Consider the following 11,918-nt stretch of genomic DNA (forward strand, 5'->3'; position numbering starts at 1 on the left):
GAAGGCTCAAGGTAATTGGCTACAGATAAAATGACGTCAAATCACGTTATATCTACAGAAGCTGTGATTGGACTGATCATGTCAACATCATAATTTCAAAATTTTTGCTAGCAGTCATCATCATGAATCAAGTTGACAATTTACTGGCAAATCCTTTTTAATCCTTGTCATGTGAAGAGAAATATGAAGAGAAATTATAGATAAAATGTATCAGTGATCATCGGCCATTGGACATAAACATTACACAACAAGTTGGAAATCGCAAATTCAACAATAGGTGGTTTGGAAAGAATGAGTAGCTAACTGCATGCATTGCAAAGCAATCAGTAGCCTGCTATTCAGTGGAGAGGCTGTGGGGTTCCAAGTCTGGGATTAAGGTTCTCTTTTCCAAGTTTAAAATTATAAGCACTTAATAATGGCCATGCTGTCAAAGAAGCATGATTTGTGCTGCGCACAAAACAACTGTTGACTCAGAACTGTGAAATCTGTGAGTTCAAGACAACTGGGAACTTGGGGAAAGAACTAGCTCCGACTGAGAAAGTACATTTTGAATGGTCTTCCAACTCGGTATTGTAAATCCGGAACTCGGGCCTCTTTCAAGAGCTACGACCTGAAGATCACTGACGTGATCATGATTCGACTTTGTTTTTTTTTCGCGTTCTCAGTTGTCTTGAAAGCACCATAAATCCAGAGAATGCCAGACTTTGATGACAAAGTTTGATGACAAAATTTGCCCGAGTCCAAAAATGTATTGTATGCTGCTGCATCAATGATGTAATATACCAGGGAGATATGTATACCGTAGCTAAGAAAGTAATACTTAGTGTATTTTGCGTAGTAAGTTGTTGGTAGTCCATGTGCCTCACCCTAATAATTTGGTCTATTTTCCACTCTTAATTTTGCCCACTGTTCTGACTTGGTGGTGCACATGTAGCCTATAACCTGTTTTAGATAAATGTTATCATCAAATATTGTAAGAGCTTTCATTGTCTACTTAAATCCCCCCTTTATTTATCCTACTGTTCTGACTTGGTGTACAGGGACAACACTGTAAGAACGACGACCCATGTTCTGAATTCTGTCGCTGTACATTTCAAAAGAGCTGAACAAATAGTTATATTGACTACGTCCGTCCTAGCTTACTCATTGGTCTCTTAATCGAAATTACTGCCATAGTTTGTACATCTCAATCGTCAGTAGAAACCACATTTGTTTAAGCAAGTCAGCCATATCAGCTATGTTTTTTTTAAAGGCAGTAAATGAGGCTGAATGAACAGTTTCGCTGCCTGACAAGGTATTCGCTGATAGCCAGGTGTAGCAGTCGACACAATCCTGTCTTGGCGCTCTTCTGACAATTCCTTCAACCTCATGGCTTGGTTTTTTCTTTGACATGCACTGTCAACTATGGGACCTTATATAGACAGGTGTGTGCCTTTCCAAATCATGTCCAATCAATTGAATTTACCACAGGTGGACTCCAAACAAGTTGTAGTAACATCTAAAGGATGATCAATGAAAACAGGATGCACCTGAGCTCAATTTCGAGTCTCACAGCAAAGGGTCTGAATACTTATGTAAATGTAATATTTACATTTGACATTTTTTATAATTTTTTATGTTTTTGCTTTGTCGTTATGGGGTATTGTGTGTAGATTGATGAGGGGGAGGGGCGATTTAATCAATTTTAGAATAAGGCTGTAATGTAACAAAATGTGGAAAAAAGTCAAGGGGCCTGAATACTTTCCTAATGCACTGTATTTGGTTGGTAGAGATCCTACAGAGTATTCCCCATCCACTTTAGTTGAGACAGGTAGACATGTTCTCTCTATAAGACAATATGTGTCCCATGTATAGTCTATTACAGTGTATTTCATTGGGGTACTATTTTGAAGGTTTCCTCCTTACCATACGATAGTGACGTCATCGTTTGTGCTGCTGGCAGAATACTAGTCCGTTTGTCGTTCTTTACTTCCTCCAAGCGAGTCAATTTAAAAGTGCACTTTCCTATTTCGTTTTTTTAGTTTCGCTATGTCCATATAGTTGAAAGTACTCACTCATTCGAAGTAGTCCCAACTTGGAGAGAAGAAAAACAAAATGTTAACTTGCAGTTAGGAGACAACATCAGTCCACTTTTTCTACTAAATGTAACTTAGCTGCAAAGTTGTGTCTTCATTGATTTTTGCAACCTTGCAAAGGGAAATACAGCCCTTAAAATTAGTTGGTAAACTCTACATTAAAGTTAGTTATGGCTGATACTGAGACCGTTGTCGCTGCGGGCTGCTTGGAAAAGTTGAAGTGTTACGTGACGACTCGAAAAGGAACAATTCTCGCTGCAGAAATAGTAAGTTTGTTCCCTGTCACTGTTATAGGCAGTCACTCACACAAAGAGTAGACTAGCGCTGTAAATTTTCCTGAATTTACTGCAATAGTAGTAGCCAAACTATGAATGGAAAGTCTGTTGTAGAAATATATCATTCCCTAGAATAGACCAATATAATGACATACTACTTTGTGTTGTTACTTTACTACACTATTTCTGCAACATATACAGACAGATCTATGAGTATTTCCATGATGCTATACCATTGATTTGTTCATAGTATGATAACAAATTGGTCCATTTTAAATCTTTGAGACCGTTGTGTGGACTTCGAGGAACTGGACCTGGAATGAGAACCATGTGCTCTTGGGGTTGGGGGTCAGGCCAAGGGTTAGCCAAAGAGCTTCCAACAGTCACTTTTAATAAATCAAAGTATATTTTATATTTGAGATTCTTCAATGTAGCCACCCTTTGCATTTATGACAGCTTTGCACACTCTTGGCATTTTCTCAACCAGCTTTATGAGATAGTCACCTTGAATGCGTGTCAATTAACAGGTGTGCCTTTTTAAATGTACATTTGTGGAATTTCTTTCCTTCTTAATGTGTTTGAGCCAATCAGTTGTGTTGTGACAATGTAGGGTTCGTATTAGGGTTGCATATTTTGGGGAATATTCAGAGGTGGAAACTAGAGGTCGACCGATTATGATTTTTTTCAACACCGATACCGATTATTGGAGGACCAAAAAAGCAGATACCGACGTAATCGGACAATTTGTATTTATTTATTTGTAATAATGACAAATACAACAATACAGAATAAAAGTGTTCATTCAAACTTAATATAATACATCAATAAAATCAAGTTAGCCTCAAATAAATAATGAAACATGTTAAATTTGGTTTAAATAATGCAAAAACAAAGTGTTGGAGAAGAAAGTAAAAGTGCAACATGTGCCATGTAAAAAAAAAGCTAATGTTTAAGTTTCTTGCTCAGAACATGAGAACATATGAAAGCTGGTGGTTCCTTTTAACATGAGTCTTCAATATTCCCAGGTAAGAAGTTTTAGGTTGTAGGAACTACTTCAAGGTCTCAGAGCAAATGATGTCACCGATTTGAAATGCTATTAGTGCGCACCCCGCTATCTAGCTAGCCATTTCACATCGGTTACACCAGCCTAATCTCAGGAGTTGATAGGCTTGAAGTGATAAACAGCTCAATGCTTGAAGCACAGCGAAGAGCTGCTGGTAATTGCAAGAAAGTGCTGTTTGAATTCATGCTTACGAGCCTGCTGCTGCCTACCACCGCACAGTCAGACTGCTCTATCAAATATAAAATCATAGACTTAATTATAACATAACACACAGAAATACACGCCACGCCGTAGGTCATTAATATGGTCAAATCCGGAAACAATCATTTCGAAAACAAAACGTTTATTATTTCAGTGATATACAGAACTGTTCCGTATTTTATTTAATGGGTGGCATCCCTAAGTCTAAATATTGCTGTTACATTGCACAACCTTCAATGTTATGTCATAATTATGTACAATTCTGGTAAATTAATTACGGTCTTTGTTAGGAAAAAATGGTCTTCACACAGTTCGCAATGAGCCAGGTGGCCCAAACTGCTGCATATACCCTGACTGCTCGCAAAGGGACGCAAGAGAAGTGACACAATTTCCCTAGTTATAAGAAATTCATTTTAGCAGGCAATATTAACTAAATATGCAGGTTTAAAAATATGTACTTGTGTATTGATTTTAAAGAAAGGCATTGATTATGGTTAGGTCCATTGATGCAACGACGGTGCGATTTTCGCGATTGCGCTTGTTAAATCATCACCCATCTGGCGAAGTAGGCTGTGATTTGATGAGAATGATATGCAACACAGGACAAGCTAGATAACTACACATGGTTGATGATATTACTTGTTTAACTAGTGATTATGTTAAGATTGATTGTTTTTTATAAGCTAAGTTTAATGCTAGCTAGCAACTTACCTTGGCCTCTTGCTGCACTCGCGTAACAGGTAGTCAGCCTGCCACACAGTCTCCTCGTGGAGTGCAATGTAATCGGCCGCAATCGGTGTCCAAAAATGCAGATTACCGATTGTTATGAAAACTTGTAATTGGCCATTCCGATTAATCGGTCAACCTCTAGTGGAAACTTTCCGTGGGAATATATGGGAATTAACGGGAATATATGGAAATTACCTGGAATATATGGGAATTAATGGAAATATATGCAAATTAATATTAATACTATTTAAATATAGATGTTTTTTGCATTGGATATATTTACCATATATGAAGACAAACATAAACCTTTTACCTTATCATAAGTAGACAATACACAATTGCAAATGATTAAATCCTTCCAATATAATTTAAAACTATTTAGCTACGAATTTAACTTTAATTAAATGAGTTGACTCTTCACATGGGATGATTTCACTGAACAACAAAAGAAAGGGAATATTGAATGATCCCCAATGATCCATCGCATTTCCAAAAAACGGTTTCAACATACATCTGTAAAATCATAGTCTAGAAACTAAAGCTTTGGTTGTATTCCTCTCAGGCTTCCATGTTTTCTATTTGGACCTCCTCAATGTCCACCTCTTGAACATCAGACTCTCGGGACTCATCTTCACTGTCACTTTCCAACCTTGTTGAGGATGGCTCGTGGTCAGGCTCAAAAAGCTTAAAATTTGCCCAGATGGCCACAAATTTTTCAACCCTTGTATTGGTCAGCCTGTTGTGTGCTTTGGTGTGTGTGTTCCCAAACAAGGACCAGTTGTGCTCTGAAGCGGCTGATGTTGGTGGGATTTGGAGGAGGAATGAGGCAACAGAGGAAAGAGCCTTAGATCCACAAAGTCCCTTCCACCAGGTGGCTGATGAGATATGTTGGCACGACTGCCATATTGTATCTACGTTCCAAAGTCCTTGTTTGGAAGTGTACTTCTGACTGCCAAGAACCTTGCCCTCATCCAGGCCAAGGTGGCGAGACACGGTAGTGTTTACACCATAGGCCTTGTTGATCTCTGCACCAGTGCAAATACCTTCTGTCGTCCAAGGTCATTGATGACTGCCTTCAGTTCATCTGCAATGTAGAGACTGGTGTGTCTGTTGTCCCTTGTGTCTGTGCTGTTGTAGAGTACTGGTTGAGGGGTGGAGAGGATGTAGTTAATTGTTCCTTGCCAACGAACATTCAACCACCCATCAGAGTTGATTGCAATAGTCTGCTCTCTCTGATTTGCTTGACCTTCACTTGAACTCTGTTGAACTCTGCATCCAGCAACTGAGTAGATAAAGCATGTCTGGTTGGAGGGGTGTATGCTGGGCGAAGAACTTTCAGTAATCTCTTCCAATACACATTGCATGTTTGCATCAGAGGTGAACCAGTTGCATACATAGCTCGAGAAAGATATTCATCAGTATTTCTGACTACGTTCCTCCATTGAGTCAAAAAACTTCTGATTCCAGGAGGACCATGAGCTGTTTCTATCGATAAGGTGTCTGATTCATCATTTTCACCTCGAATAGAAGTAGAGGGACTTTTGTCAGAGGTTGCTTATTGTGAACGCTGAGGGAACTTTATGCACTTGGCCAGATGATTCTTGCATTCTTCACATATGATTTGGCACAGTATTTGCAAATGTACAAGGCTTTTCCTTCTACATTAGCTGCAGTGAAATGTCTCCAGACATGGGGATAGTTGAACCAAAATATGCTACAAGACCTAGAATTGCCTTATGTGTATCCCACAAAAAAAAGTTTCACTGTTATAAGCTAACTTTTTTGATGAATTTAAGCAAAATCCCCCAATTTCCCGTGCTTAACTTCCCATGGAAAATTTCCAGAAATTTACCGGAAAGTTTCCGACCCTTTCCAACCCTAGTTGGTATACAGAAGATAGCCCTATTTGGTAAAATACCAAGTCAATTTTATGGCAAGAACAGCTCAAATAAGCAAAGAGAAATGACAGTCCATCATTACTTTAAGATGTGAAAGTCAGTCAGTATGGAACATTTTAAGAACTTTGAAAGTTCTTGAAGTGCAGTAGCAAAAACCATCAAGCGCTATGACGAAACTGGCTCTCGTGAGGACTGCCACAGGAAAGGAAGACCCAGAGTTACCTCTGCTGCAGAGGTTACCTTCATTAGCGTTAACCAGCCTCCGAAATATCAGACCAAGTAAATGCTTCACAGAGTTCAAGTAACAGAACACATCTCAACATCAATTGTTCAGAAGAGACTGTGTGAATTAGGCCATGGTCAAATTGCTGGAAAGGAACCACTACTTAAGGATACCAATAATAGGAAGAGACTTGCTTGGACCAAGAAACATGAGTAATGGGCAATAGATTGGTGGAAATCTGTCCTTTGGTCTGATGAGTCCAAATTTGAGATTTTTGGTTCCAACCGCCATGTCTTTGTGAGACGCAGAGTAGGTGAATGGATGATCTCTGCATGTGTAGTTCCCACTGTGAAGCATGGAGGAGAAGGTGTTGTGGTGTGGGGGTGCTTTGCTGGTGACACTGTCACTGATTTATTTAAAATTCAAGGCACACTTCACCAGCATCATTAAGAATCAGGTCTTAAGGCTTCTCTGTGGTGTTTTTATAGTTTCAAACATCCTGCACACAGTAGACCCCTTTTTATGTGCTCTACATCCTTGAGGTGATTGTAGGTTTGTGGGTGTCCTCTGGCAGTTTTGTTACCCATGTAAGTTTAGTGGAGAGATCCATCCCACTACTTTGGTGGAGGTGTTGCATGAATTCTGATGGTCTACGGGTTGTCATTGTCCTAAGAAATCAGCACTGACTAATCTCTCCATTTCTAAAGATAAACAGTAATGTGTTTAACAGGTGTTCTAAAGGAGGTGGTAACTCACAGGCTGAGTTTTCTCATTGAATGGAAAATAACAGAATGACATTAAATTCTAGCGAGTTCTAGTTTTAGAGTTGTAGAGTAGTCAGTGTTTTGCCGCACGTTAAGAGTCAGTGCTTTGCAGAGGTAATGGAAATTTCAGATGATACGTGAGGTTCCTGCAGCCAGGGACAGGGAATGCAGGAATTGCTTAGCTTGCAACGCTACATGGCCTGGTTTAACATTCCAGGATTATTTCACATGTCGCAGGTCAGGTGGATGATCCCCTGTGGAAGATCACAACAGCCTCGGAGAAAGTATGAAGGTCACGGGACGAGAGATAGTGGGTGTTTCAAATAGTTTACATGCTATAGTTTACATAGAGCTTAGAGAGGATAATCATGTGATGAGAGATAAACAGGAGGACAACTCCTGCCAGGCGTAGTCAGTTAGGAAATACTCCTTTCATATCATTTCCTGGCCCAGTGTTTTCATAGTAACCCCATGTACAGTAAAGAATTGGCCTCTCTCTGATGCTATGGTACATTGCTTATGAATTTAAATTGGCTATCGGTGTCATACTCCGAAACATGCGTTCATCCATGATCGTATACTCGGTGGTGGATAATTGACAACCATACTCTGCATGCTTCAGATCACACATGCTAAACGTGTTTTTCCACCTCTACAAAGTAGCTTTGAGTTGACATTTGAGACTAACTCCACTCCATCCTTCGAATCTGACATGATTGGTCTTGAACATGTCTTTGTGATAGCTACTGCCGGAAGTCAAAGTGAAACACACCCAGGGAGAAATTGCTTCCATGCAAGCTGAGTAACAAAGTCATTGCAGTAGTTCTGTATTTATATCGGTACCTATTATTATAAATGAAGTAGACACGGGTCTTTTGCATCTCATAATGTTCACAGAAGCTAGTTCCAGTAGATTTTTCCGCCTGGCATTTCTTTGTGTTTTAATTTCTCCGTGATATGGATTGCCACTCTGCTACTGCTTCTAGTTTGTTCATGGCTGTAATCATTGATGAAATGTTTGTCATTTCCTCATAGTTTAGCGTAAGAAGAACTGCTCCTAACTGGGTCTTTCAGAGTTGTTTTTCCTGTGGTGTAACAGTGAGGTGTCACATGGATGTGGCAGTTTCACCATTTAAGAATGACAGTTTCAAAGATCTTTTTTGAGGGTAAAAAATATCAACCCCAAACCTGGGGTCTTAGTCAGTGTGATATAAACTACTAAATTGATTGGCATAAATGCCTACACAAGAATCATAAAGGGTTCTGTCCCCATTGCAGAACCCTTTGAAGAACCTATTTTGGTTCCATGTAGAACCCTTTTTGGGTTCCATGTAGAATCCTTTCCACAGAGGGTTCTACATGGAACCCAAAAGGGTTCTACTTGGAAAGAAAAAGGGTTCTCCTTTGGTGGACAGCCGTAGAACCCTTTTGAAACCTTTTTTCTATGTTGTTGTTTCGTGTGATTTGGGACAGTTTTTGCTGTTTGCGTCACCACAGGGTCTTTAACCCCACAGACTGTGAGTGGGTTTATTGTGTCAAATATTTCCACGCAGGCTGCTTTTTCCGTCTTCTTCCTCTCTCTCTCTCTCTCTCTCTCCCCAATATTAATTTTCGGTCCTTTTTCTTTCAGCTCATCAGTTTAATCATCCTAATCTGCTATGCTGCGTCATTTCATGGAGGATATTCTGCGGTGGCCATCTGTGAGATGGTGTTCGCCATCATCTTCTTTGTCGTCTTCATGATGGAAATGGACAAGTCCATTCAGGTGGTCAACTGGGTCTGGAGTGTGAGTACAGTGTATGTTTACACACACACACGCACACAAACACAGAGAGACACAGGGAGAACGAGAAGCACACAGACACAAATTAAAGATGCATTCAAATCAAAACTAACAGTAACACAAGGACTTTCCAAGTGCCACTAATGTTGGTCTCCTACCAGGATCTTTTCCGTGCTGCTATTGGTGCAGCCCTGTACGCCATCACCTCTCTAATCTGTGTGATTCGTGGAACGGGGGACGATGCCCTTATTGCCGGATGGGTGAGTCAAATGTCTAACCAGCCTGAGATTTTTTAACAGATTCAAATGAAAGCATCTCAAATGACTTACTTCTTCAGCTCTCAAATCCTTCAGCCCAATTCATCACTGAAAGTAGAACTTGGTGGTTAGATTATGTTTAGATGAAACATTATTACATTCCCTTAGGTGTTTGGCCTGCTGGCTGGGATCCTGTTTGCCTATGATGTCTACACCATCATCCTTGTCATCAAGAGCAACAGGCAGGATACAGCAGCGCCCACTGGTGGGTATTTTGGGTAAGGCTGGGAACTACAGTTTGGAATTGGACATTTTCCTTGTTTTGTTCCCTGCTTTGTTTACAGATGTTTAAGCCCTCGAAGATAAACCCCATCTTAGTCATTGAAAGAAAATGGCATTTGTGCAGGACGAGATGACAATGAAGAGAGAAAGAAGTGCAGCAGATTGGAATGAAGTTTGATGCTCAAATGAAGAGATTAATAGCAGAAATTAACCAATGTTAGGGTCAGAGGAGAAAAACATCTACTGTACTATCTATGGCTGACACAGAGAGGATAATGTTATACTGCACTGAGATCATTATGTTCAAAAGAACCATGTAAATTCCAGGAGGGATTCCCTTGACAACCGCTGTTCCAGTCTCGGTGTACAATTCTACCGTCCCATTGTTCAATCTTTAGTCTGATGAAAAAGGGAAAGATGTCAATATTATGCAGCATAAGGAGGTGGAAAGCTCTGGAAAGTTCACACTAGGACATCGTTTATTTTCTGATCTAATGAACTATTGTGTAAAAAAAAGATGTCTGTGTTGAGTTACATCCACTGCTAAAGTATTGGTTTGTATTAGAAATTAGATTGTAGCATTACATTTATAGAGGTGCTCAGATTAATATAACATCATAATGTAACATCAATATTTTTGGTACAAATGCCATTCTCTCTCTCTTTGTCGTCATAATTTCCCCAGTTGTGACTGTAATATATTAAAAATGTGCTGGTTGAATTAAGCCAAATTTTGCTTGCGTTTAGACCTTGATTTAATCCGATCGAGTGTTAACCGGCATAGCGGATGTTTTGACATATGTTGGAGGTGTCACTGCAGTATGAGCTGACAAATAGGTGAGAGGCTGCTCTTGTGTGTCACAAACCACTTCCTTCCTTATTAATCCTACCGAGTTAGAAGTTCAAAACGGCGATAGAAAGTGTAGGTTAATGCATGTTTTCATGTTCATTTGGATGGTGGGGATTTGTAGCCTATCAGTCAAATCGAGACATAGACAATGGAAACATCATGCAGTGTTTGAACTTGTAAAGTGGCTGCATGGGATTTGTCGGTTTCGTTGCATCCAATAGCATGGTCCGAGATAAACTAACACAAGGAGCCGCTTGTGGATTTGACAGCTCTAACGCAGTTCCATCTCCGACACACCAAAACACCGCTATGCGGGTGTCTGCTAGTACGTATCTGCTATAGAATCTAGCCCATTGTCAATTCACCTTAATTGGGGAGGACGGGCTCTTAGTACTGGCTGGCACCGAATAAATGGATTGGTATTAAACTCAAACACATGGTTTCCATGTGTTCGTTACCATTCCATTCACTCTGTTACAGCGATTATTATGAGCCGTCCTCCCCTCAGCAGCCTCCTGTGCTGGAAACATTTGTAGTGCCTCAGTTGCATTGGTTGTTGTTTTGCCTCTTTTTCTACCTACCTAGCACTGTAAGGCCTACTGGCCACAATTAACCCTGCACTCATAGTAAAGTTTGATGTTCATTTGCCACCAAATAACTTCTCATAAGTACTCTTGTCATAGGAAAATAATGGGACAACATGTTTTCATTATCCTGGTTTTGAATCTAATTCAGGTCAAGTGTGTTGCTTACCAGTTTTTCTTTGTGTTTTTTTTTAACCAATGATAGATAAGATATTTTAATGAGATTGAATGTTGTACAAGAGAAATGTTACCTCAGTTAGTGCCCCCTTGTTAAAGTATTTAGACAGTTTGTATGCAGTTATAGTAGTAAACATTAATATTTTTATTATAGACTCGTAGAAAAACAACTGATTTAGAATGAGCAATTAATGAAATTAATTAGCAAAGAAGGGCATTTGATCACTTGTGTGGTTGCATTTCAGGATGCCTATGTTATTGTAATATCTTTTGTGAATGTTATCTCAAATATAAAGTACTTTTCTCAAGGAAGAATTTGGCCTTAATGTTTTATATCGAACAGGTGTTTAATGTATTTATCCATACTTTTGTGTATTTCAAATATTGAGGAATATACACAATGCTTTGTGCAATAAAAGCAAGTTATTATACAATTAGGAACCTCTCTAATAACTGTCTGCACATTGTATAATCTCATTGTTGTTATATACATCGTACTTTCTAATGACTGTATACTGGTTTGTGACACTCACAAGTTCAAGGATCTGAGTGCTCTCTCTTAAACTACCACTAGATGGAAGCAGCTGCACTCTAATGGGAACTTGACCAGGGCTCATTCTGTACTTTTGTATTTGTTCTCACACAGGACTAAATGCAATAAAATCGAATGCTGCAAAATACTACGAATAATTACTAATGTTTGTTTAGAATTTCACTTGACCTAGATAACATATTTTGTTTCATTTTCAGGGAACTA

At 39.4% G+C, this 11,918-nt stretch overlaps 1 protein-coding gene across 2 annotated transcripts; it reads left to right on the forward strand.

Moving 5' to 3' along the window:
* Nucleotides 1-1,903: 1,903 nt before the first annotated feature.
* On the forward strand, nucleotides 1,904-11,595 carry LOC124045103 (proteolipid protein 2-like). Of its 2 annotated transcripts, XM_046364336.1 has the most exons (5): nucleotides 1,906-2,341; nucleotides 8,859-9,014; nucleotides 9,173-9,271; nucleotides 9,437-9,533; nucleotides 9,613-11,595. In XM_046364336.1, exons 1-5 carry the CDS (start codon nucleotides 2,246-2,248, stop codon nucleotides 9,618-9,620), a joined length of 456 nt encoding a protein of 151 aa, XP_046220292.1. In that variant the 5' UTR covers nucleotides 1,906-2,245; the 3' UTR covers nucleotides 9,621-11,595. The 2 variants fall into 2 exon arrangements, with proteins under 2 accessions (XP_046220291.1, XP_046220292.1); XM_046364335.1 differs by having other exon boundaries at nucleotides 1,904-2,341; nucleotides 9,437-11,595.
* Nucleotides 11,596-11,918: the final 323 nt, after the last annotated feature.

This window comes from Oncorhynchus gorbuscha, linkage group LG10 (assembly GCF_021184085.1).
Source record: "Oncorhynchus gorbuscha isolate QuinsamMale2020 ecotype Even-year linkage group LG10, OgorEven_v1.0, whole genome shotgun sequence".
NCBI classification, from domain to species: Eukaryota; Metazoa; Chordata; class Actinopteri; order Salmoniformes; family Salmonidae; genus Oncorhynchus; species Oncorhynchus gorbuscha.

Excerpts from the sequence above, each read along its gene's own strand:
- LOC124045103 (XM_046364335.1), top strand. The coding sequence starts at position 2,246 with ATGGCTGATACTGAGACCGTTGTCGCTGCGGGCTGCTTGGAAAAGTTG. Across the intron at positions 2,342-8,858 it reads CAATTCTCGCTGCAGAAATA|CTCATCAGTTTAATCATCCT; the intron begins GTAAGTTTGTTC and ends TTTTTCTTTCAG. Across the intron at positions 9,015-9,172 it reads TGGTCAACTGGGTCTGGAGT|GATCTTTTCCGTGCTGCTAT; the intron begins GTGAGTACAGTG and ends GTCTCCTACCAG.